Genomic DNA, 27,348 nt, shown 5'->3' with positions numbered 1-27,348 from the left:
ACCCACATCTGCGCCCACAGCTATGGCCAACTTTATCAGACCACTACACTTTACTACAGTTCTAATCGGAATACTCCTCAGTGTGAGGTATGGACCAGCTGTTAGAGAGTTTGAGCCGAGGTCCAGTCCAGCTGTAGTCCAGCTGTAGTCCAGCTCCCTTCTCATCTCTCATCATCACTGACCCGGGCACTGTAGTCCACAGAGGTATGGCTCTGCCTGTGCTGACAACCTTTAAACAAATGTGCCCTCAACAGCCGCTACAACCCTGGCCCGGACATGGGCAGCATCCTCTGTGGTCTACACACGATTTCTGCATCCTTGACAGTTGAGTTGTAGGGGATGAGGGGGGTGTGGGGTGGGTTGTATTGAGCTGGCCACAAGGAGAGGGTGGCTACAGTAAAGGTCAGGGAAATGCCATACAGGGGACATAGGGAGGGGAGGTTTCCTGTTGGTAAACAACCTCCAGGGCTAAGTGACTAATTAGAGGAGGGGGGGTGACGTGAGCGCTGCTCTGTTAGACAGGAACTGTAAACTGGGGAGGGATGGGAGGACAAGCATGTGGTGTGTCTCTGTCTTCTAGCTTTAACAGAGCACAGTAAAACATTCTCCAGGCAAACATACAGCAACAGCACTCCTCCGCTGGTGCTGCCTGCAGAAGAACAAACACAATCTATAATCTGAGTTATCGTATTCAGGCATGATTTGGATCAGTTCAGCATTCTCCGGCGCCTGCTCATATATTTCCGTCTCTATTGGGGTTGGTTGTTGCCATTCAGTGTTGCTGAGGGCCAGGGGGGCCTTTCCTCCAGGATATTACTAGTGTGGTCCAAAATGGCACCATTTTCCCTATAGAGCGCACTGCTTTTGACCATGAGCCACAGGGCTCCCTATGTAGGGAATATGGTGCCATTTGGGACGCATCCTACAAGTGTGGTCCCCCGGTCGTCTCTCCACAGCTGAGTTATAAATATGCCAGCGTGACCCGCCCTGCAGGTCTGTGCGAACTTTATATCTAATTGATCCGAGTGCCACACACAAACCCTTCCCCGCCACATGACACAAGGAGGGGGTCCATCTGTCTCTCAGCACAGCACTAACACACAAGGGATAGAAATCTGACAGCTAAAAACAGTCAGAGAGAGAGAGAGAGATAGAGAGAGAGAGAGTGATGGAGAGATAGAAAGAATGATGGGGAAGGGAGAGAGAGATGGAGAGATAAAGAGTGGGAGAGTGAGAAGGAGTGCAGGATGCATACTTGGCAAGGCTTGAGGCATTGGGTTGTATACAGTATGTGTTGTTTTTCTGTGATGTCGTGGTTTCCGTGGAGAGACAATGATGGAGTTTGGCGTGGGCGGGTTTGTTCTGGTCATTCTCATATTTCATTTCTTCATTCGATTTTATGACCAATCATGCCCACATAACCAGTGATATCATATACTGTAACTTCCTGAATGCCATTTATAGCTACAGAAAAAGTTACATTCTGAACATGTTGTGTAAGAAAACATTGCTTGAGCACAGATATAGCAATTATCAAAAGCCAGTATGCTGTTTTCTAGAGGGCAGAATAGGCGTGTCTCTAAGGGAGGGTATTATAACACATGATATGGTAATTATGTGTGATCTTATTCCATGAAATGTGTCTGCCAGTGTGTATGGCATTCATCCCCTCTCATTTCAGAAAAAGTTTGTTAATTAATCCACAACACCTTGATGCCATGACAGTTCCTTGCAGCAAAGAAATAACAATGCAATACCTATGAGTATCAAGCCATTTAAACAGAATTACGTGTCCTTACTCCTACATGAAGGCAAAACGGATGAGAGAGAAAATTGTGTCTACTGTCCACACAGCCCATTAAGACGTCGGCGGGGCTTGCATCACTTGGGGACTTCATCCATCTAGTAACATGTAGCACATAGCGCTAATTGCAGAAAGGACATCAGAGTTCGTTCATCAATCATCATTTAGCATAAGCCTACAATAATTGGCAGCTTTGTGGAATTGTTGCATTTTGTTTACTACACCAAAAAAACAATGAAAGCGAACCATCAAATGGTCAAACCAAAAATTGTCATTGTCATGTCATAAATAACACACATTTTTCAACAAATATATATATTTTTTTTATGTCAGAGCCTATAATTCCTGTGGTTCTATTTGAAAGTGGAACAACAGCAGCAGCTGGTAACGAGAAACGGAAGAAGAAAATCCGTCCAAAGGGACACACAGCAGCCACAGTTAATGACCATATTAGTGGCCCTCTGTGACCAAACCAATGCTTTTACTATAATAGATTAAGAATACATGATCATTACTTGGTTATTACCCTGGTTATTAGACCTATTAATACAGTTCACATAAACGTTTTTTTGATCTGGGAATTATAGCCTACTCCATGAAATCTTATTCGCAGCTGGTTTGATAGCATAAATAGTAGGCTATAATTCCCAGATCAAAAAAACGTTTATGTGAACTGTATTAATGTGATATCATATACTGTAACTTCCTGAATGCCATGAGCCACAGGGCTCCCTATGTAGGGAATACCCCCCCCTCCCCCTCCCCCATAACCATTTTTTATCACTAGTTATCAGAAGTTGAATGCACCAATTTGTATGTCGCTCTGGTTAAGAGCGTCTGCTAAATGACTTAAATGTTAAACGTTAAATGTTAAATGTTTGACATCGTTCACCTGCTTTCCTGCTTGTATAGTCCCTGTTATGACAAGTCAAACTGTGGACTGTCAAAATGTCTAAACAAAAGCTTCAACAACAGGCTGACTGACTCCATCAAATCTACCGTGATGATTTCCCGGGCAGGATTGAGTTGTAGCCTATTCTGCTTACCTGTGCGTGTGGATGTTGATCAAACATGTCCATTTGGATCTCCTGGGTTGAGGTCGAAGGCGTCCTGGACATACTACTTTTCTGTACCATTGATTTACTTTTTCTATTATATTTTCTAATTCATATATTTATGATGATATCGCTATAGTAATTGCAAACGAAGATAATTACTTGCCGTTGTTTCCCCGAGGGTGTTTCCCAAGCGTAGTACAATAGCAACAGCTGCGTCGTCTACAGCCTATCCTTGCGCACCAGCCTCCGTTTCCTCGCGCAGACGATACCGACCGTGCGCTGCACTCGAGATTCCAGCTGCGAACGTAAGAGGTCCACGCCCCATTGACCAGGCCCCACCCTCATCACTGATCAATCAATGAGAGACCAACCACGGAAGGGATGTCTTGTGATTGGGTAATGGGTAAGGCAATTAGCATTGGTTGCAACCTGGTCTAACCACAGATGATATCCACATTTTTAGATGCTCACCTCTTTTCATGTGGCACTGTAGCCACTTGTTGGCAGTGGTACATTAGCCAATACATGTAGCCTGTTGGCTTACTGCTTTTTTTTATATACATTTTATCTGTCACATCACTCACTTCATCTTAATACAATCAGAAAAACATGAAAATCATCAATATAGTCCTAATGATGATAATGATACTGTACATTGATTCCAATGTTATACAGATAAGTCAATATTAATTACATTAAAAACACGAGACATGAGAATCAAAGGTGCGTTCCATTTTATTTCCCCCATATGTTTCCTTTCAGCACATTAGCCGCCTGAGCACTACATTGTTATAATGGTCATACATACATAGATGTCCATTCATGTCCATACTGTGCGATGCACAGGCATACTGTAGTCCATTCCTCCTTACAGTCTGATGCACAGTAATGGATCTGATCTGGTTGAACTCAGGGGAATAATATGGTTGGATAATATTGAGGCGTAGCAGTACAGATGTGGCCAGCTAGGTTCATCTAGAAATTCTTACTATGTTCTTACTGAATCTGACCACCATCCTTTTTGTGTATTTAGCAACTTCACTTCAGTATGTATTCCGTTTTTTACAAATCAATTTTCCCATTAATATGTCTTTAAAGGCTTAATGAAAATGTCCCTTTTTTGTATAAAAATAGTACTAGCAAGAACGAATACAAAGATACAATTGAGAGGAGGAAATCCTGTCTGAATAAGTAGTCTCCTTCAATACGTCTTCATTGGGGGAGCTTCATGAATCTAAAACACACACAGGTATGCATTGAGTGTAGATTGGTTTTCGTCCCCTTCTTCTGTCCAGTGTAAAGTATCTATGTGAGGTCCTCATGCAAGGAATGTCCCTTTTTCAGTGCAGTTCTGTGGTGTGTGTGTCCTGAGTGGCAGCGTGTGCTTGTAGGTTATGTGCCTTTATAAACTGGGTGGTTCGAGCCCTGAATGCTGATTGGCTGAAAGCCGTGGTATATGAGACCATATAGCACGGCTATGACAAAACATTTATTTTTACTGTTCTAATTACGTTTATAACCAGTTTATAATAGCAATAAGGCACCTCAGGGGTTTGTGGTATATGGCCAATATACCACGGCTATGGGCTGTATCTATCCAGGCACTCCGCGTTGCGTCGTGCTTAAGAACAGCCCTTATCCGTGGTATATTGGCCATATACACCCCCTTGGGCCTTATTGCTTAATTGAGTGGTTCATCTGGGCTGCAGAAGGGCTTAGCATTCAGGTGAGATCCTTCTCTCCAGCTGTTTGCCTACTGATGTTCATTCAATTCCTGATTCAGATGACACTGCAGGTGTCAATGTCATACAATTATTTTTTGGTCAAGCAAATTACTCCAGTAACCCATTTGGCATGCCTTTTCATCAAGAAGAGAGATGTCAGTTGAATTCTATGCTGCTGGGTAGCCTGAATGGCTTGGAGGGCGTTTATGTTCAAAGTCAAATCAAATCAAATTGAACATGAACAAAGAAAGCAGGTTAGCTCCCCAGCTTCACTCCTGAAGGTGAAAACTTGTGGCAGAGGCTAATTGCAGGTAGAAGTTTTATGGGAAAATGACTTCAGTCCGGTCACCCCGTCTCCTCCATGTCCTTCTGTGCTATACAGCAGATAAAACATTCGTAGGGTCTTCTCCAGACAGAATACAGGTGGATGTTCTATTTAAAAACTCTCCACCCATCAGGCATTGAAGTGCTTTGAAAGGCTGGTCATTAATCACATCAACAACATAATCCCGGAAACCCTAGACCCACTCCAATTCACACACCGCCCCAACAGATCCACAGATGACGCAATCTCAATCGCACTCCACACAGCCCTTTCCCACCTGGACAAAAGGAACACCTATATGAGAATGCTGTTCATTGACTACAGCTCAGCTTTCAACACCATAGTGCCCACAAAGCTCATCACTAAGCTAAGGACCCTGGGACTAAACACCTCCCTCTGCAACTGGATCCTGGACATTCCTGACGGGCCGCCCCCAGGTGGTAAGGGTAGGCAACAACACATCTGCCACGCTGATCCTCAACACGGGGGCCCCTCAGGGATGCGTGCTTAGTCCCCTCCTGTACTCCCTGTTCACCCACGACTGCGTGGCCAAGCACGACTCCAACACCATCATTAAGTTGCTGATGACACAACGGTGGTAGGCCTGATCACCGACAACGATGATACAGCCTATAGGGAGGAGGCCAGAGACCTGGCAGTCTGGTGCCAGGACAACAACCTCTCCCTCAACTTGAGCAAGACAAAGGAGATGATCGTGGACTACAGGAAAAGGAGGGCCAAACACACCCCCATTCACATCAACGGGGCTGTAGTGGAGCGGGTCGAGAGTTTCAAGTTCCTTGGTGTCCACATCACCAACAAACTGTAATGGTCCAAACACACCAAGAAAGTCGTGAAGAGGGCACGACAATGCCTTTTCCCCCTCAGCAGACTGAAAAGATTTGGCATGGGTCCCCATATCCTCAAAAAGTTATACAGCTGCACCATCGAGAGCATCCTGACCGGTTGCATCCCCGCCTGGTATGGCAACTGCTCGGCATCCGACCTCAAGGCGCTACAGAGGGTAGCCCAGTACATCACTTGGGCCAAGCTCCCTGTCATCCAGGACCTACAGTTGAAGTCAGAAGTTTACATACATTTAGGTTGGAGTCATTAAAACTCGTTTTTCAACCACTCCACAAATTTCTTGTTAACAAACTATAGTTTTGGCAAGTCGGTTAGGACATCTACTTTGTGCATGACACAAGTAATTTTTCCAACAATTGTTTACAGACAGATTATTTCACTTATAATTCACTGTATCACAATTCCAGTGGGTCAGAAGTTTACATACACTAAGTTGACTGTGCCTTTGAACAGCTTGGAAAATTCCAGAAAATGATGTCATGGCTTTAGAAGTTTCTGATAGGCTAATTGACATCATTTGAGTCAATTGGAGGTGTACCTGTGGATGTATTTCATGGCCTACCTTCAAACTCAGTGCCTCTTTGCTTGACATCATGGGAAAATGACCTCAGAAAAAAATGTGTAGACCTCCACAAGTCTGGTTCATCCTTGGAAGCAATTTCCAAATGCCTGAAGGTACCACGTTCATCTGTACAAACAATAGTACGCAAGTATAAACACGTTCTGTCTCCTAGAGATGAACGTACGTTGGTGCGAAAAGTGCAAATCAATCCCAGAACAACAGCAAAGGACCTTGTGAAGATGCTGGAGGAAACAGGTACAAAAGTATCTATATCCACAGTAAAACAAGTCCTATATCGACATAACCTGAAAGGCCGCTCAGCAAGGAAGAAGCCACTGCTCCAAAACCGCCAGAAAAAAAGCCAGACTACGGTTTGCAACTGCACATGGGGACAAAGATCATACTTTTTGGAGAAATGTCCTCTGGTCTGATGAAACAAAAATAGAACTGTTTGGCCTTAATGACCATCGTTATGTTTGGAGGAAAAAGGGGGTTGCTTGCAAGCCGAAGAACACCATCCCAACCGTGAAGCACGGGGGTGGCAGCATCATGCTGTGGGGGTGCTTTGCTGCAGGAGGAAATGGTGCACTTCACAAAATAGATCATGAGGAAGGAACATGATGTGGATATATTGAAGCAACATCTCAAGACATCAGTCAGGAAGTTAAAGCTTGGTCGCAAATGGGTCTTCCAAATGGACAATGACCCCAAGCATACTTCCAAAGTTGTGGCAAAATGGCTTAAGGACAACAAAGTCAAAGCCCTGACCTCAATCCTATAGAAAATGTGTGGGCAGAACTGAAAAAGCGTGTGCGAGCAAGGAGGCCTACAAACCTGACTCAGTTACACCAGCTCTGTCAGGAGGAATGGGCCAAAATTCACCCAACTTATTGTGGGAAGCTTGTGGAAGGCTACCCGAAACATTTGACCCAAGTGTAACAATTTAAACGTAATGCTACCAAATACCAATTGAGTGTATTTAAACTTCTGACCCACTGGGAATGTGATGAAAGAAATAAAAACTGAAATAAAAAATTCTCTCTACTATTATTCTGACATTTCGCATTCTTCAAATAAAGTGGTGATCCTAACTGACCTAAGACAGGGAATTTTTACTAGGATTAAATGTCAGGAATTGTGAAAAACTGAGTTTAAATGTATTTGGCTAAGGTGTATGTAAACTTCCGACTTCAACTGTATATACTAGGCGGTGTCAGAGGAAGGCCCAAAAAATTGTCAAAGACTCCAGTCACCCAAGTCATAGACTGTTCTCTCTGCTACCGCACGGCAAGCGGTACCGGAGCGCCAAGTCTAGGTCCAAAAGGCTCCTTAACAGCTTCTACCCCCAAGCCATAAGACTGCAGAACAATTGAACAATTAATAAAATGGCCACCCAGACTATTTGCATAGATTTTATTTGTTACTTTAGTTTATTTAGTAAATATTTTCTTAACTCTATTTTCTTAAAACTGCATTGTTCGTTAAAGGCTTGTAAGTAAGCATTTCACGGTAAGGTCTACATCTGTTGTATTCTGCGCATGTGACAAATACAATTTTATTTTATTTTATTAATTAAGAATTGTTATTGAAGTGTTTTCTCTAACTGGTCTATTGCCTCCTATTGGTGATCGATATCCACATTCCATTTATCATTTTTTGGGGCACCATGATGTTCTAATAAAAATCTTTATTTTGCATTCAAGCCTCAGTTTTGGATGTATTATTTTGTGTGCGGGTCTCCATCTCTTACAGTTCAGAGAGGAAATCACACAATGCATGCATGTCACACAAACTTGGCTTCAACTTTAGGGTCTCCTTCAAGGTGGTGGAAAAAGTACTCAATTGTCATACTTGTGTAAAAGTAAAGATACCTTATTAGAAAAAGTAAAAGTCAGCCAGCAAAATACTACTTGAGTAAAAGTCTAAAAGTATCTTGTTTTAAATGTACTTAAGTACAGTGATGGGGAAACGACTCAATTGTACATATACATCAGATCTTTTCACATCATGTCTTTTTCAGAGGTGATCTGATTGGTCAAAAGACCAATTAATGGGGAAAAAGATAATAATTGGCCTGCTTGTCTAAACGTATCCTTACAGAAACGTTCCTTCTGTCAGTGTCAGTCAGCTGTTGACGGTTTTAGTCTTTCGCTTCGACATTGCTCTCCTGTGGCAGAGTAGTGAGTTGCATTTTGTATGATTTCACCCACAATGCAGTGCGAAATCGCTCTCCACATTTGGAATATACTATTATTCCCAGATAAGGGGAGAACATATTTTCTATACACTTTATCTTATGATTTCAGGCAATATCACTCTCTCTAACTTATTTTTTAACACCCATTTGTATTTTCTTACAAACTCTTCACATGAAAATAATAATATTTGTATCGTATTTCGTTTATTTCACAAAATAACAGCTATATATCTCATTTTGGATTCTCCTGTAGCTTTAATGGTAGGACCCTGTCAGTCCCTCAACCCTTCCTTTTTCTATCGCAGTTGCAGCCATGAGGTAAGCGCACCGACTTTGTGCGAGTCTAAATTATAATATATTTAATAAAATACACATTCATTGCCCATTAAACGTTTACTGAGGTTGCCCTAAAGTTTACGCGACACCACCGTCAAAGTTCCTTAACATATTTAATTTAGGAAAAGCTAGATTTCATTTTTAAATGAGCCGCACGATGTTCCAAGCCAGGGAGGCCATGTTGTCAACCAAGATTTCTGAGTCGAGAAATTCAGGCCTAACGTTAAACAAATGCGAGTTAAACTTCATTGTTAACATAGATGACTAGATTATGATCGTTTAAAAAGGTCTGAATCCGATATTGTTAGTCTCAACGATATCCGTGTTCCATATAATCTGAAAGAGTTGACATTAGACCGGCTAGTTAGCTACGCTGCTAGTACATTTGGTGTAGCACATTTTGGCAGCATTGGCCAGCTAGTAGCTAACGTTACGTACCTGGACACTGCTCGTGTCATGATTTTGACTGATGTTCCCCGTTGCTTTATATTAGCCAACTGGTTACTTGTGTCTTGTAAAATTCAATGTGTCAACAATGTAACGTAAGCCCAGTTGCATCCAAGGTCACGTTAGTCATCAGCATCTAACTAGTTATAATGGCTAACAATCAACCCGGAGTTATATTGGATAAATGGTTAATATGATGATTCTGAGAATGGTTTCGCAAACTATACTGAAATTTGTGATGTCATGTTTCTCTTGGCTATCTGATTAACCCCTGTTCATGCTACAAACATTGAAGTTATATTGTTAGCAACGTACAGTTATGCGTTACACAAAATGCAATGCGTTAGTTAACTCCTCATCTCTAACCCAGCATGCTCAGGCTTCAAAAGAGGCTTGCCTCCAGCGTCCTGCGCTGTGGCAAGAAGAAAGTATGGCTGGACCCCAACGAGACCAATGAGATTGCAAACGCCAACTCCCGTAAGGATTCAGCCGATCTTTTAGCACATTATTTTGGTACTTAGTGAATGTAGCCTGTGCATAATTTACCCAGTAGTTGACTGAATATTGATTTGTTGCTGAAATTCACCTGCCTTGTCTAACCCATATATTTTCTGGCCCCCCTCTCAGGCCAGCAGATCCGTAAACTGGTAAAGGATGGTCTTATCATCCGCAAGCCTGTCACGGTGCACTCTCGCGCCCGCTGCCGCAAGAACACGCTGGCACGTCGCAAGGGAAGGCACACGGGAATCGGTGAGTGAATGCTGTCCTACGTCTCATAGCTATCGACTAGTGACGACGATAGACAATCAGGTGAAGTCTTTTTATTTACATAACTGTTTTGTACTGAAAACAGGATGGTGGATTTTGGGGTGTAGTATTAATATCTCAGGCCTAACACCATCCTCTCCTCTGCCCACCCTACCAGGTAAGAGAAAGGGTACAGCCAACGCCCGTATGCCAGAGAAGCTGTCCTGGATGCGTCGCATGAGAATCCTGCGTCGTCTTCTCCGTCGCTACAGGGAGTCCCATAAGATTGACAGGCACATGTAAGTTCTCCTCATCCACCCTTGAGTATACAGATTCACAAGGCATAGCAACTCCTATTGGGTCCATTTCAAGGATGTCTGTTACACAGTTGATTATGTTGAACTAGCTAACTCTACTAGCCTAGGCTGAACTAGCTAGCTAAAATGGCTAACAATGAACCCAAAGTTATATTGGTAAAAATGATGATTCTCTGAGAATGGTTTCGCAAACTTTGCTGAAATTTGTGATGTCATGTTTCTCTTGGCTATCTGATTAACCCGTGTTCAAATTTCTATTTGATTTAGGAAGGAATTTCAAATGTAGCTCATGAATTGCTAAATTATTGATTTTGTATTTATTGAATTGTTTAAAGCGTATATTGTTATTGTAGTTTGATTTGGTCATCTTGTTTTGCCCCTGTCCCTCCCGCAGGTACCACAGCCTCTACCTTAAGGTGAAGGGTAATGTGTTCAAGAACAAGCGTATCCTCATGGAGCACATCCACAAGCTGAAGGCAGACAAGGCCCGCAAGAAGCTTCTGTGGTAAGTCTAAAACTACAACTCCCATCTGCCTTAGACTTTTCTATCCCGCAATGTTTTTTATTAAAGTGGAGAAGGAACTGCGCTGATGAGCACTTAAAAGCATATCTTTATATGGGAATGTTTATAGATGGTAAGATGTACATTTGTGTTCAGCCAAAAGATAAGTTACATTGTTTGACCACATTTCTCTCTGCAGTGACCAGGCTGAGGCTCGTCGTTCCAAGACAAAGGAGGCCCGTAAGCGCAGAGAGGAGCGCCTGGCAGCAAAGAAAGAGGAGATCATCAAGACCCTGTCAAAGGAGGAGGAGACCACCAAGAAGTAAACAGCTTCTTGTCCCTGGCATGCACTGCCTGCCCCTCCCTCTGTCAAGTGCTGACAATAAAAAGTGTATGAAAGACACAACCCTGTCTCCTGAGTCCACTCTTACTCGATCACACCTGTAATGTATACTACCTGACATGGTTTCATGGGTTTATCAAATGTGTGGGCAGTTCTGAAGTGGCATTGGATTACTTCTATTTACAAAGCTATAACATGACCTACACAATAACATTGTGTGATTTGATGTTACTGTATTTTTCCTCAGTCCAGACTTTTCAAAAAGCTCGTAGGAAATGGACAGGACAAAGTCACTCGATGGATACCACAGCAAAGTAATTGTGCCCTCTTTTTACATGACCATACATTTGCCACATGACGAGCTAAGAATCTTGGTATTAAAATGTTTTTTACTGATACGGGCTATGAAGACATTTGGTAAAACTGTCTTGTCAGATGTGTCAAGGTGTTAGAGAATGTGAAAAAAGTAAATGTTGGTGAAATTCAAGTGGTTTGGATATGTGGTCCTCTGTAGCTCAGCTGGTAGAGCACGGTGCTTGTAACGTCAGGGTAGTGGGTTCGATCCCCGGGACCACCCATACACAAAAAAGAAATGTATGTACGCATGACTAAGTCGTTTTGGATAAAAGCGTCTGCTAAATGGCATATTATATGCAGGGTATTGCCATCTAGTGGCTGTATATGGTAGCCTTTATTGGCCTACTGGGACAGTATCCCTACCCATTTTAGCTGACTCACCTAAATTCAATTATAAAACATTTGCAAGTACAAAACGAAAGCTGTATGATTTGTGCACTTTAAATCCTTTTAGTGGATAAAGTGGGCCTACTGCCTCTGGAATTAGCTATCATTACATCAACCCTGGTAGGCCTACCTGTTGGACAACGGCTCCTGTAGAATCATTGCTTTGATCTGGCAAATTTGCCAATCTCGTGGTCACTGTGACATCCACTTCACACCGCTGGTCAGCCTAATGTGATTATCTGTATCAGTCTGCCAACATTTCTATGCAATTTGAGGATTTTGCCCGACTGACACGGTTTGCAATTTTAGTCTTTTAGACGCTCCTATGCAGAGTGACTTACAGTGCATATGTCACGTGCCTATGGTTCTATTTAGTCCATTTCCCTCATGCTTTATTTTTGAAATGATTTTTTGGGGGGACTTTTACCCCTTTTTCTCCCCAATTGGTAGTTACAGTCTTGTCCCATCGCTGCAACTCGGGAGAGGTGAAGGTCGAGAGCCATGCGTCCTCCGAAACACGACCCTGCCAAGCCCCACGGCTTCTTGACACAGTGCTCGCTTAACCCGGAAGCCAGCTGAACCAATGTGTTAGAGGAAACAGCATCCAGCTGGCGACCGAAGTCAGCTTGAAGGCGCCCGGCCCGCCACAAGGAGTTGCTAGAGCGCGATAGGACAAGGAAATCCCTGCCGGCCAAACCCTCACCTAACCCGGACGACGCTGGGCCAATTGTGCGCCGCCTCATGGGTCTCCCGGTCACGGCGGCTGTGACACAGCGATGCAGTGCCTTAGACCGCTGCGCCACTCAGGAGGCATATTTTTAATTTATTTACTTAAGTGGTTTAAAATTTTATTCAAATAGTGTGCTGTGTTTTGGTTTATGTATGTGACTTCCTATGCTTTTAATTGGTTAACCCCTTTTTGAGCGTTTGTTTCGTGTTAATTAGGGACCTGAGCAGCCCCCCCCCCCCCCCCCACCCCACACACCTGAGGAGTATGGGGGTTAATGAGCTGCCCCTGCTCAAAGGCAACCATCAAAATACATGTTGCGCTCCTGAATGTCCTGATCAAAGGCCAGTGAAAATTCTGTTCAATGTTATGACTAGTTGCCGAAACTTTAACGAACAGGAAAGTGGTTTGGAGTGTGAAATCCTGTGGAAGTGGTTGAGCAACACCAAGCTGTGACTGGCGCAGAGATGGCTGGAAAGGTAGGGGGGTTAGGCGTTGAGGAAGACGGGATGGAGTATAGTGGTAGAGTAGTGAGAGGAAAGGTTAAGAAGAGGAAGCCTGAGGAGCCTTTGCAGCTCTTGTCGGGGGAGAGTAGTGATGAGGGAGGTTTGGTTTGCAGTGTTGTACTGCGACAAGTGGAGTTCAAGGTGTTGGTGAAATTTAAGGACGAGGGTGGGGTCACGGTGGTGAGTCGGATCGCGTTGACTAGGGATTTGGAAAGAAAAGTAGGAGAGGTTGAGTCTGCTAAAGTTTTTCGTGATTGAAGTTTGGTTGTGCGTATCAATGCTAAACAGAATGAGAAGGCGCTCAAACTCAAGCAGGTACAGTGGGGGAAAAAAGTATTTAGTCAGTCACCAATTGTGCAAGTTCTCCCACTTAAAAAGATGAGAGAGGCCTGTAATTTTCATCATAGGTACACGTCAACTATGACAGACAAATTGAGAATTTTTTTTTCCAGAAAATCACATTGTAGGATTTTTAATGAATTTATTTGCAAATTATGGTGGAAAATAAGTATTTGGTCACCTACAAACAAGCAAGATTTCTGGCTCTCACAGACCTGTAACTTCTTCTTTAAGAGGCTCCTCTGTCCTCCACTCGTTACCTGTATTAATGGCACCTGTTTGAACTTGTTATCAGTATAAAAGACACCTGTTCACAACCTCAAACAGTCACACTCCAAACTCCACTATGGCCAAGACCAAAGAGCTGTCAAAGGACACCAGAAACAAAATTGTAGACCTGCACCAGGCTGGGAAGACTGAATCTGCAATAGGTAAGCAGCTTGGTTTGAAGAAATCAACTGTGGGAGCAATTATTAGGAAATGGAAGACATACAAGACCACTGATAATCTCCCTCGATCTGGGGCTCCATGCAAGATCTCACCCCGTGGGTCAAAATGATCACAAGAACTGTGAGCAAAAATCCCAGAACCACACGGGGGGACCTAGTGAATGACCTGCAGAGAGCTGGGACCAAAGTAGCAAAGCCTACCATCAGTAACACACTACGCCGCCAGGGACTCAAATCCTGCAATGCCAGACGTGTCCCCCTGCTTAAGCCAGTACATGTCCAGGCCCGTCTGAAGTTTGCTAGAGTGCATTTGGATGATCCAGAAGAGGATTGGGAGAATGTCATATGGTCAGATGAAACCAAAATATAACTTTTTGGTAAAAACTCAACTCGTCATGTTTGGAGGACAAAGAATGTTGAGTTGCATCCAAAGAACACCATACCTACTGTGAAGCATGGGGGTGGAAACATCATGCTTTGGGGCTGTTTTTCTGCAAAGGGACCAGGACGACCGATCCGTGTAAAGGAAAGAATGAATGGGGCCATGTATCGTGAGATTTTGAGTGAAAACCTCCTTCCATCAGCAAGGGCATTGAAGATTAAACGTGGCTGGGTCTTTCAGCATGACAATGATCCCAAACACACCGCCCGGGCAACGAAGGAGTGGCTTCGTAAGAAGCATTTCAAGGTCCTGGAGTGGCCTAGCCAGTCTCCAGATCTCAACCCCATAGAAAATCTTTGGAGGGAGTTGAAAGTCTGTGTTGCCCAGCGACAGCCCCAAAACATCACTGCTCTAGAGGAGATCTGCATGGAGGAATGGGCCAAAATACCAGCAACAGTGTGTGAAAACCTTGTGAAGACTTACAGAAAACGTTTGACCTGTGTCATTGCCAACAAAGGGTATATAACAAAGTATTGAGAAACTTTTGTTATTGACCAAATACTTATTTTCCACCATAATTTGCAAATAAATTCATTAAAAATCCTACAATGTGATTTTCTGGATTTTCTTTCCTCATTTTGTCTGTCATAGTTGACGTGTACCTATGATGAAAATTACAGGCCTCTCTCATATTTTTAAGTGGGAGAACTTGCACAATTGGTGGCTGACTAAATACTTTTTTCCCCCACTGTATGTAAACGTGTGGTTGATAGTAGCATGCCGGATCAAACTAGACTTCAGTGGGTGAAGGGAGTTATTACAGGAGTTCAAGAAATTAACATGAAATATCTTGTATGCAGAAGCAGTGGCAGGTAGTTCAAGCAGAAACAAGCGGGGCACCTAGAAGAGCAGGTATTCCAGGGCAGGGAGCAGAATGGGAGAGAACACAAGACTGGTAGTAGACATAAGGAAGGTTGTTACATTTTCCACAGCAGCAATCAATTGCACAGAAAAATTACAATCTAAGACTAAGAAGATACAGATGATAGTGTAGCAGGCAGTGAAGTACATTGGGATCACAGGACTGACATGGGAAAATGTACAGGATGACCTCAATAAGATTGAGAATCAGTCCAACCAGGAATCATGTATTGGTTAATTTTCATAATGGTGTTAATCCTTCAATGGAATGCCAGAAGTTTGATGGCTAATATGTGAGAGTTCAAACAATTTATTGAGTTACCAGCCAAACCTGATGTGATATGTCTCCAGGAGACATGGCTTGTAATACAAGGTTATGTTGCAGTCCGTAGAGATAGGGTGGCAGGGGGAGGATTTGCTACCTTTATAAAGCGGGGAATCTCATATAGGTGTGGGGAAGAGCGAGTTGAACAGGCAATTGTAGTGGTAGAGGTGTGGTTGGGATGGGGGAATATGGTAATAGTGCACTTTTACAACCCGTGTAAGAGAGTTGATGGCCCTTGGGAGTGTAGAAGTTCAAGATAGGAGACGTGTGGTGTGGGGATTTTAATGCTCATAGTACGCTCTGGGGAGGCTCACAGACTGATGTAAATGGACAAGTGTTGGAGGAACTACACTGAACAAAAATATAAACGCAACAATTTCAACGATTCTACTGAGTTACAGTTCATATAAGGAAATCGGTCAATTTAAATATATTCATTAGGCCCTAATCTATGGATTTCACATGACTGGGCAGGGGTGCAGGCATGGGAGGGCATAGGCCTATCCACTTGGGCATATTGACAGAGTAGTTGTCAAAGGAAAGAAAATATTGAATGTGATGCATAGCCTGTCAGGAATGGAGTGGGGGCAGATAGAATGGCATTGAAAATGCTATATGTAGCGCTGTTAAAGTCATCACTGGATTATGGAAGTGTAGCATATGGATCAGCAGCTCAGACATCTTTAAAAAAGCTAGATGTAATCCAGGCCCAAGCCCTAAGAATACGTTGTGGAGCACTCAGGACCTCCCCGGTGGCAGCGATGCAGGTAGAGTTGGGAGAGATGCTGTTAAAGTTAAGACAACAGCTAACCATGACACATTGGGTAAATCTACAATGACATAAGGTTACACATCCTACAAAAAAGGTACTCAGAGTGCTGGGAACATGAACGAAATCTGAATACATGTTTTGGGTGGATAGGCAATTGCATGGCGAGAGCGATGGGGTTGTTTGGGAGGGAGTTTAGCCCCTCTGTGGTTCTTCCTGCTATCCCATCTTGGTTGCTCCCTCTGCCAGTGATAGATCTAGGGTTGCCTGAGAGTGTAAAAGCTGTTGAGGAAAGAGTAGATTCAGTTGTAAGTAAACATTTAAGAACACAATACTATGCTTTCTTGAATATATTCACAAGCTGTTCCAAACTTCTTCCATTAAAGAATGATGGATGCCACTGTGTTCTTGGGGACCTTCAATGCTGCAGACATTTTTTGGTACCCTTCCCCTGATCTGTGCCTCGACACAATCCTGTCTCGGAGCTCTGCGGACAATTCCTTTGACCTCATGGCTTCGTTTTAGTTCTGACATGCACTGTCAACTGTGGGACCTTATATAGACAGGTGTGTGCCTTCACAAATCATGTCCTATCAATTGAATTTACCGCAGGTGGACTCCAATCAAGTTGTAGAAACAACTCAAGGATGATCAATGGAAACAGGATGCACCTGAGCTCAATTTCGAGTCTCAGCAAAGGGTCCGAATACTTATGGAAATAAGGTGTTTCAGTTATTTTATTTTAAACAAATTGGCAAACATTTCTAAAAACCAGTTTTCGCTTTGTCATTATGGGGTATTGTGTGTAGATTGATGAGGAATTATTTTTATTGAATCCATTTTAGAATAAGGCTGTAACGTAACAAAATGTGGAAAAAGTCAAGGTGTCTGAATACTTTCCGAAGGCACTGCAGTTCACCAAGTTGGCAGGGCTGGTCGAATTGAGACAAAAGCGCGTGCAATACTGTATTTTCCAAAACATCCACGCGTTGACAAAACAGTCAATGAGGTCATGCAGTCAGGCACCAAGTCATGCTTTAGAAAAGCGCTGTATGGCCACTTTGAAGATCAACCCACTAATGTAGAGCCAGGGCATTTGTCCTGCACATACTGTCATTGAACATGTACATCTGGAGTTTGTGGGGAGTCAATTCCTAACTATGAAGCATTAAAGGAAGTGGTTTCCACTTGTACAAAGTGTAGAGAAGTAGTACCAAATTCCAACATTTTGATTAGACATTTTAAGTGACTATAGGGCCACATTGGTTAAGGACACACCACATCTATTTACTGACATAGATGCGTGTCCTGGATTTAGCACCAAACTTATTGATGCAGTGGCATAACAGTGAATGTACATTTGATCTTGTTTATATTCAGAATGACCTACCAGTAGCCTATTTCAACTACAACATGCAAAAGAGATATTAAACATTTTAGTCATTTAGCAGACACTCTTATCCAGAGCGACTTACAGTTAGTGAGTGCATACATTTTCATACTGGCCCCCCGTGGGAATTGAACCCACAACCCTGGCGTTGCAAATGCCATGCTCTACCAACTGAGCTACACGGGACTGTAAACATCATAAGTGAGGTGTTTGATGATATTGAAAGAGTTGACTAGCTTCCATGGGAAATGCTTCTCAGAGGCAGATTTTTATTACATTTTGATGAAGACTGATGGCCTTGACATGGCCACCAACTACTCCAGCTATGAGTCGGATGCCTGAGTAAAATGTGAACTAGTACAGAAATAGCTAATTGAAAGATAAACCAGAGTTACTGGAACCTGTGACAACATCTTGTAGATTGCTGTCTTCATTTCTCTGCCACACATTTGATCGTATTCATGCTCAACCTTATGTAAACCTAAACAAATCAGTTTTTATAAAGGATAACCCCATGTTGCCCTTTCACTCAGCAGTATTCATTGCTCTGAACTGCACAGATGTTCTGTGAGGAGTTCATAGTTTTAATGATGTTACATTTTAGTCATTTAGCAGACGCTCTTATACAGAGTGCATATATTGTCATACTGGCCCCCCGTGGGAAACGAACCCACAACCCTGGCGTTGCAAGCGCCATGCTCTACCAACTGAGCTACACAGGGTTTTGTTGTATTTGAGGAGCATGACAGAGCTGTACTAACTATGCTGTCTTATAGCATAAGCTGGTACAATCCTTATTCAAATGTGGATATTTTTGTTATGATTACTGTGGATACATGGACATTTTAATACATCTTTCATAATATAATCAAATAATAAGCTTTGTTTATTCATTCAATATTTTATTATTGAAAAGGTATTTGATAAGCAATGTATTACAGTACACTACAGGGTGTTTGGACCAGCCTGCACATTGTAATTGTTTACACATGAAATATGTTTTTCCTTAGAAACATTATTAATAACATTGGACAGAAAAAAGTGCTGATTATTACAGTAATACACACAATTTACCCATGCACCCCTGCTTTGTGGAGTAAGGTATAACGTCTGTAACCTCATATTGAGGAACACCACAGAGCAAATACTTAGGACACTGTAACCCGGCCTTGAGATATTCCTTTTTTATTAATTTTTTATTATCACGAAAATAGGTTTTTGACTTCTGTCCCAGTCTAAAAGTTAAGTGCTCTTTTGGGGTGCAACAAAAACATTGTTTGAGAGCAAATACCAGCACTTACAGAGAGAGGATGTGACCTTATATTCTGGGCTATACGAGTTAGTATGTTGGTCATTCCAAAAATAATTCAGAGGGAGGGTGCTCAATCGACAGTCAACTCCCCTAACAAATCACAAGTTGATTTAGGCTGGGCTCAAAATGGAAGCGGCAGTGACGGAGGAGTGCCCTTCTCAAATAGTACAGTTATCTGCGTTGCCAGGTCATATTGTCAACAAGGCAGCATGGTGCATCGTTCAGAAACACACACCTTTTCCATTTACAATGGAACTGCGGATTCAGATACAGTACCAGTCAAAGGTTTGGACACACCTACTCATTCAAGGGTTTTTCTTTATTTTTACTATTTTCTACATGAAATTATGAAATAACACGTATGGAATCATGTAGTAACCCAAAAAGTGTTAAACAAATAAAAATATATTTGAAATTATTCAAATAGCCACCCTTTGCCTTGATGAAAGCTTTGCACACTCTTGGCATTCGCTCAACCAGCTTCACCTGGAATGCTTTTCCAATAGTCTTGAAGGAGTTCCCACATATGCTGAGCACTTGTTGGCTGCTTTTCCTTCACTCTGCCGTCCGACTCATCCCAAACCATCTCAATTGGGTTAAGGTCGAGGGATTGTGGCGGCCAGGTCATCTGATGCTGCACTCCATCACTCTCCTTCTTGGTAAAATAGCCCTTACACAGGTGTGTTGGGTCATTGTCCTGTTTAAAAACAAATGATAGTGGGACTAAGCCCAAAAAGCATTCATTAAATATTACCCACAAAACACCAGTCTTAAACCAGCCCATCTTAATCTTTTATTTTTATTGGCCAGTCTGAGATATGGCTTTTTCTTTGCAACTCTGTCTAGAAGGTCAGCATCCTGGAGTCGCCTCTTCACTGTTGACGTTGAGACTGGTGTTTTGTGGGTACTATTTAATGAAGCTGCCAGTTGAGGACCTGTGAGGCGTCTGTTTCTCAAACTAGACACTAATGTATGTCCTCTTGCTCAGTTGTGCACCGGGGCCTCCCACTCCTCTTTCTATTCTGGTTAGAGACAGTTTGCGCTGTTCTGTGAAGGGAGTAGTACACAGCGTTGTACGAGATCTTCAGTTTCTTGGCAATTTCTCACATGGAATAGCCTTCATTTCTCAGAACAAGAATAAACTGACGAGTTTCAGAAGAAAGTTATTTGTTTCTGGCCATTTTGAGCCTGTAATCGAACCCACAATTGCTGATGCTCCAGATCCTCAACTAGTCTCAGGAAGGCCAGTTTTATTGCTTCTTTAATCAGCACAACAGTTTTCAGCTGTGCTAACATAACTGCAAAAGGGTTTTCCAATGATCAATTAGCCTTTTAAAATGATAAGCAAACACAATGTGCCATTGGAACACAGGACTGATGGTTGCTGATAATGGGCCTCTGTACACCTATGTAGATATTCCATTAAAAATCTGCCGTTTCCAGCTACAATATCCATTTACAACATTAACAATGTCTACACTGTATTTCTGATGAATTTTATGTTATTTTAATGGACCAATTTTTTTTTTTTCTTTCGAAAACAAGGACATTTCTAAGTGACCCCAAACTTTTGAACGGTAGTGTATGTAGCGGAATTAAATTCAGTATAAGTCATCAGGCAACAAATACATACGGAGGGGAGTGTCTCTCTAATTTTTACCTGTGTTAATCTGTGTGTATTTTTCTCACCACTGTGTCTAACCCCTGTAGTCATGAGGACAGACATGGCTTTCAGATTGCTACAGTCAGTCTGCTCCATCCCAGAGAGGCATGTCTCAGCCATTTCACAGTTAGAGTGAAAAGCATGAGCTGGCGCGCACCCCAAAAAAGTTGGTAGAGGTGCTGACAAACGGAGAGTTTGCCTCTTTTGCCCTCAGAACAGCCTCAATTTGTCGGGGCATGGACTCTACAAGGTGTCAAAAGCGTTCCAAAGGAATTCTGGCCCATGTCGACTCCAATGCTTCCCACCGTTGTGTCAAATTGGCTGGATGTCTTTTGGGTGGTGGACCATTCTTGATACACACGGGAAACGGTTGAGCATGAAAAACCCAGCAGCGTTGCAGTTCTTGACACAAACCGGTGTGCCTGGCACCTACTACCATACCCCGTTCAAAGGAACGCAAATCTTTTGTCTTGCCCATTCACCCTCTGAATGGCAAACATACACAATCCATGTCTCAATTGTCTCAAGGCTAAGAAATCCTTCTTTAACCTGTCTCCTCTCCTTCATCTACACTGATTTAAGTGGATTTAACAAGTGACATCAGTAAGGGATCTTAGCTTTCACCTGGATTCACCTGGTCAGTCTATGTCATGGAAAGAGTGGGTGTTCTTAATGTTTTCTATACTCATTGTACGTAGAGTGTGCGACTCTTTATTTTGATGTCCTACAGTTACAGAGTGAGACATACAGTTTCTAAAAGACCATACGCAGGGAAGGAAGGAAGTGTACTGGCATAGTCTACTGGCGTCACTCACTGAGAACAACTTCTATGAACACATTTTACATGGCATGCAATTAATTACAGAAAATCTATTTGCCTTCCTGTCTTGACTGAAATAAGGAAATGGAAACTCCCATTGGAAAGAAACTTCTGCCAAAAAGGCAATCTGATAGATTATTTTGGACTGACAGAAGGCCAAGCCACCCATATTGCTGTAGAAATACTGCTGCTTGAGGCAGGGAAAACACCTATTGCCAGTGGTGTAAAGTACTTAAGTAAAAATACTTTAAAGTAATACTTAAGTCGTTTTTTGGGGTATCTGTACTTTTACTTTACTATTTATATTTTTGACAACTTTTACTTTTACTTCACTACATTCCTAAAGAAAATAATGTACAGTCATGGTCAAAAGTTTTGAGAATGACACAAATATTAATTTTCGCAAAGTCTGCTGCCTCAGTTTTTATGATGGCAATTTGCATATACTCCAGAATATTATGAAGAGTGATCAGATGAATTGCAATTAATTGCAAAGTCCCTCTTTGCCATGAAAATGAACTTAATCCCCCAAAAACATTTCCACTGCATTTCAGCCCTGCCACAAAAGGACCAGCTGACATCATGTCAGTGATTCTCTCGTTAACACAGGTGAGAGTGTTGACGAGGACAAGGCTGGAGATCCCTCTGTCATGCTGATTGAGTTAGAATAACAGACTGGAAGCTTTAAAAGGAAGGTGGTGCTTGAAATCATTGTTCTTCCTCTGTTAACCATGATTACCTGCAAGGAAACACGTGCTGTCATCATTGCTTTGCACAAGAGGTGCTTCACAGGCAAGGATATTGCTGCTAGTAAGATTGCACCTAAATCAACCATTTATCGGATCATCAAGAACTTCAAGGAGAGAGGTTCAATTGTTGTGAAGAAGGCTTCAGGGCGCCCAAGAAAGTCCAGCAAGCGCCAGGACTGTCTCCTAAAGTTGATTCAGCTGCGGGATCGGGGCACCACCAGTGCAGAGCTTGCTCAGGAATGGCAGCAGGCAGGTGTGAGTGCATCTGCACGCACAGTGAGGCGAAGACTTTTGGAGGATGGCCTGGTGTCAAGAAGGGCAGCGAGGAAGCCACTTCTCTCCAGGAAAAACATCAGGGACAGACTGATATTCTGCAAAAGGTACAGGGATTGGACTGCTGAGGACTGGAGTAAAGTCATTTTCTCTGATTAATCCCCTTTCCGATTGTTTGGGGCATCTGGAAAAAAGCTTGTCCGGAGAAGACAAGGTGAGCGCTACCATCAGTCCTGTGTCATGCCAACAGTAAAGCATCCTGAGACCATTCATGTGTGGGGTTGCTTCTCAGCCAAGGGAGTGGGCTCACTCACAATTTTGCCTAAGAACACAGCCATGAATAAAGAATGGTACCAACACATCCTCCGAGAGCAACGTCTCCCAACCATCCAAGAACAGTTTGGTGATGAACAATGCCTTTTCCAGCATGATGGAGCACCTTGCCATAAGGCAAAAGTGATAACTAAGTGGCTCGGGGAACAAAACATCGACATTTTGAGTCCATGGCCAGGAAACTCCCCAGACCTTAATCCCATTAATAACTTGTGGTCAATCCTCAAGAGGCGGGTGGACAAACAAAAACCCACAAATTCTGACAAACTCCAAGCATTGATTATGCAAGAATGGGCTGCCATCAGTCAGGATGTGGCCCAGAAGTTAATTGACAGCATGCCAGGGCGGATTGCAGAGGTCTTGAAAAAGAAGGGTCAACACTGCAAATATTGACTCTTTGCATAAACTTAATGTAATTGTCAATAAAAGCCTTTGACACTTATGGAATGCTTGTAACTATCCTTCAGTATACAATAGTAACATCTGAAAAAAATATCTAAAAACACTGAAGCAGCAAACTTTGAAGACCAATACTTGTGTCATTCTCAAAACTTTTGACCACGACTGTACTTTTTACTCCATACATTTTCCCTGACACCCAAAAGTTTTCGTTACATTTTGAGTGCTTAGCAGGACAGGAAAAGGGTCGAATTCACGCACATCTCAAGAGAACATCCCTGGTCATCCCTACTGCCTATGATCTGGCGGACTCACTAAACACAAAATGCTTCAGTTGTAAATGAAGTCTGAGTGTTGGAGTGTGCCCCTGGCTATCCGTAAATTTAAAAAACAAGAAAATCGTGTCATCTGGTTTGCTTAATATAAAGAATGTGAAATGATTTATACTTTTACTTTTGATACTTAAGTATATTTTAGCAATTACATTTACTTTTGATACTTAAGTATATTTAAAACCAAATACCTTTAGACTTTTACTCAAGTAGTATTTTGCTAGGTGACTTTCACTTTTACTTGAGTCATTTTCTATTAAGGTGTCTTTACTTTTACTCAAATATGGCAATTGGGTACTTTTTCCACCACTGCCTATTGCCATACGAGAGGAGAGGAGCTGCTCTGCTTAGTTAATCCTCCTCTTAACGTTGTCCTGCTATTCAATGTGTGACCCATTACTGCTACTGCCTGTTTAGATCAGTGTGATGGGGACTGTGAGTTCTTTCTTAGTGTGTGTTTTAGGAAGTTGAATTCTGTGTGTGTGTGTGTGTGTGTGTGTGTGTGTGTGTGTGTGTGTGTGTGTGTGTGTGTGTGTGTGTGTGTGTGTGTGTGTGTGTGTGTGTGTGTGTGTGTGTGTGTGTGTGTGTGTGTGTGTGTGTGTGTGTGTGTGCGTGCGTGCGTGCGTGCGTTAGAGACTATAGAGTATGGGAAACAAGCACAACAGGATAGGAGGTTGTTTGTGCTTTGCATGAAGATACTCTTCCTCTTTCAGGTTGGGTCCCTTGAAGTGTCCTTCCTGTAACAGTAATTGTTTGTTTTTGACAGTTTATCTATGAATAGGAAACACTTAAGAAATGACTTCAGAGAATTACTAGTGTATGTGTACATGGGCGCAAATGCATATAGTTATGCACGAAACGATCAACAGCAACACAGTAGACCAGTACTGCTCACAGAGAGAGATATTGATCATGGATGTCACACAAAATAACAAACTTTCAATTATCATGTGAGACATTGTGGTCATAGTAGAGTGCATTAATTATGCATGTGACAAAGTGAAGTGCACCTGTGTATCATGGATATTGCTGTCAGTCTATGTGCACTTGTGTGCCTGTGTATGAGTAGTATGTTTATTCTCTGATTGCGTGAGTAGCTGTGTGACAGAGAGGGCAGTAATTGCTCAGACAGGCACAAGGGCACCAGGCCCCACATTAACCACCTGTGGAATGCGCAGGGGTCAGCTGTTGCTGTTCCACATGACCCCAGTGCTGCCCCCCTCAGGTCACTGTGGTCCACTGAACCTCCCTGAGAGCTTACCCACACGCCACATTCAATGAACTGCACTCCAGGGTGAAGTTTCCCGTAGGTACAGATCTATGATCAGCTTCACCTCCCCCAATCCTAACCTTAACTATTATTTGGGGAAAACAAAGATGACCCAAGATCAGCGTGTAGGGGCAACTTCACGCTACTCTGTGAGGCACAGGATGGATCTACTATTTGAGAGCCAAGGCTTCACTTCATCCAGGGGCAGGTGAGAACTGCAAAGCAGAAAGATCCTCTACCGAACACATCATTAGTGAAATGCTCTGTGCATGATTAGTTATTAACATCATTATGCCCTCTATGAATAGCTGCTGTTCAATGAAATCTCAGGTTCAACATATCTGACTAGTCATATCTGACTAACTTACCCTCTAAATACACCTCCGCTGTCTTCAACCAGGATCTCAGCGATCACTGCCTTATTGCCTGCGTCCGTAACGGGTCCGCGGTCAAACGACCATCCCTCATCACTGTTAAACGCTCCCTAAAACACTTTAGCGAGCAGGCCTTCCTAATTGACCTGGCCCAGGTATCCTGGATGGATATAGATCTCATTCCGTCAGTAGAGGATGCCTGGTTGTTCTTTAAAAGTAATTTCCTCTCAATCTTAAATAAACATGCCCCATTCAAAAAATACAGAACTAAGAACAGATATAGCCCCTGGTTCTCCTCAGACTTGACTGCCCTTGACCAGCACAAAAACATCCTGTGGCGTACTGCATTAGCATCAATTAGCGCCCGCGATATGCAACTTTTCAGGGAAGTTAGGAACCAATATACACAAGCAGTCAGGAAAGCAAAGGATAACTTTTTCAAACAGAAATTTGCATCCTGTAGCACTAACTCCAAAAAGTTTTGGGACACTGTAAAGTCCATGGAGAATAAGAGCACTTCCTCCCAGCTGCCCACTGCACTGAGGCTAGGAAACACTATCACCACCGATAAATCTACAATAATCGAGAATTTCAACAAGCATTTTGCTACGGCTGGCCATGCTTTCCACCTGGCTACCACTACCCCGGCCACCAACTCTGCACCCCTCCGCTGCAACTTGCCCATGCCCCCCCCGCTTCTCCTTCACACAAATTCAGACAGCTGATGTTCTGAAAGAGCTGCAAAATCTGGACCCCTACAAATTAGCTGGGCTAGACAATCTGGACCCTTTCTTTCTAAAACTAGCCGCCGAAATTGTCGCAACCCCTATTACTAGCCTGTTCAACCTCTCTTTCGTAACGTCTGAGATCCCCAGAGATTGGAAAGCTGCCGCGGTCATCCCCCTCTTCAAAGGGGGTGACACTCTAGATCCAAACTGTTACAGACCTATATCCATCCTGCCCTGCCTTTCGAAAGTATTTGAAAGCCAAGTTAACAAACAGATCACCCGACCATTTCGAATCCCACCGTACCTTCTCCGCTATGCAATCCGGTTTCCGAGCTGGTCATGGGTGCACTTCAGCCACGCTCAAGGTCCTAAACGATATTATAACCGCGATCGATAATAGACAGTACTGTGCAGCAGTCTTCATCGACCTGGCCAAGGCTTTCGACTCTGTCAACCACCGCATTCTTATTGGCAGACTAAATAGCCTTGGTTTCTCAAATGACTGCCTCGCCTGGTTCACCAACTACTTCTCAGAGTTCAATGTGTCAAATCGGAGGGCCTGCTGTCTGGACCTATGGCAGTCTCTATGGGGGTGCCACAGGGTTCAATTCTTGGGCCAACTATTTTCTCCGTGTATATCAATGATGTCGCTCTTGCTGCTGGTGACTCTCAGATCCACCTCTATGCAGACGACACCATTTTGTATACATCTGGCTCTTCATTGGACACTGTGTTAACAAACCTCCAAACGAGCTTCAATGCCATACAACACTCCTTCAGTAGCCTCCAACTGCTCTTAAACACTAGTAAAACTAAATGCATGCTCTTCAATCGAACGCTGCTGGCTCCCGCCCACCCGACTAGAATCACTACTCTCGACGGGTCTGACGTAGAGTATGTGGACAACTACAAATACCTAGGTGTCTGGTTAGACTGTAAACTCTCCTTCCAGACTCACATTAAGAATCTCCAATCCAAAGTTAAATCTAGAATCGGCTTCCTATTTTGCAACAAAGCCTCCTTCACTCATGCTGCCAAACATGCCCTCGTAAAACTGACTATCCTACCGATCCTTGACTTCGGCGATGTCATTTACAAAATAGCCTCCAACACTCTACTCAGCAAATTGGATGTAGTCTATCACAGTGCCATCCGTTTTGTCTCCAAAGCCCCATATACTACCCACCACTGTGACCTGTACGCTCTTGTTGGCTGATCCTCACTACATGTTCGTCGTCAAACCCACTGGCTCCAGGCCATCTATAAATCACTGCTAGGCAAATCCCCGCCTTATCTTAGCTCATTGGTCACCAT

The 27,348-nt window shown here is 43.0% G+C and overlaps 2 protein-coding genes and 2 non-coding genes across 6 annotated transcripts in view; 3 read left to right on the top strand and 1 right to left on the bottom strand.

Annotated features, from left to right (window-relative positions):
• The window catches only part of LOC121569619 (voltage-dependent L-type calcium channel subunit beta-1), a 50,894-nt gene extending 47,760 nt beyond the window's left edge, over window positions 1-3,134 (bottom strand). For all 3 annotated transcript variants that reach the window (XM_041880726.2, XM_041880727.2, XM_041880728.2), the window contains exon 1: window positions 2,851-3,134. In XM_041880726.2, coding sequence (XP_041736660.1) covers window positions 2,851-2,940 — 90 coding nt within the window. In that variant the 5' untranslated portion in view covers window positions 2,941-3,134. The remainder of the gene's footprint in view (window positions 1-2,850) is intronic.
• A 5,633-nt stretch (window positions 3,135-8,767) lies between these two features.
• LOC121569618 (60S ribosomal protein L19) lies at window positions 8,768-11,292 on the top strand. The gene is made up of 6 exons (XM_041880725.2): window positions 8,768-8,855; window positions 9,691-9,797; window positions 9,948-10,070; window positions 10,246-10,366; window positions 10,779-10,889; window positions 11,086-11,292. The coding sequence occupies exons 1-6, from the start codon at window positions 8,851-8,853 to the stop codon at window positions 11,210-11,212; spliced, it is 594 nt and encodes a 197-aa protein (XP_041736659.1). The 5' UTR covers window positions 8,768-8,850; the 3' UTR covers window positions 11,213-11,292.
• On the top strand, window positions 9,509-9,588 carry LOC121570815. The gene has a single exon (XR_006001555.1). It is a non-coding gene; the product is annotated as a small nucleolar RNA SNORD53/SNORD92 (small nucleolar RNA).
• LOC121570816 lies at window positions 10,542-10,623 on the top strand. Its single transcript, XR_006001556.1, has one exon. It is a non-coding gene; the product is annotated as a small nucleolar RNA SNORD53/SNORD92 (small nucleolar RNA).
• Window positions 11,293-27,348: the final 16,056 nt, after the last annotated feature.

Source organism: Coregonus clupeaformis, chromosome 35 (genome assembly GCF_020615455.1).
Source record: "Coregonus clupeaformis isolate EN_2021a chromosome 35, ASM2061545v1, whole genome shotgun sequence".
In the NCBI taxonomy this organism is placed as follows: Eukaryota; Metazoa; Chordata; class Actinopteri; order Salmoniformes; family Salmonidae; genus Coregonus; species Coregonus clupeaformis.
Note: the sequence above shows the minus strand (reverse complement) of the source record. Positions and strands in the feature narration are given on the sequence as shown.

Coding starts and splice junctions, on each gene's coding strand:
- LOC121569618 (XM_041880725.2), top strand. Junction 10,071..10,245: donor GGGAAGGCACACGGGAATCG/GTGAGTGAATGC, acceptor CCACCCTACCAG/GTAAGAGAAAGGGTACAGCC. Junction 10,890..11,085: donor GCCCGCAAGAAGCTTCTGTG/GTAAGTCTAAAA, acceptor TTCTCTCTGCAG/TGACCAGGCTGAGGCTCGTC.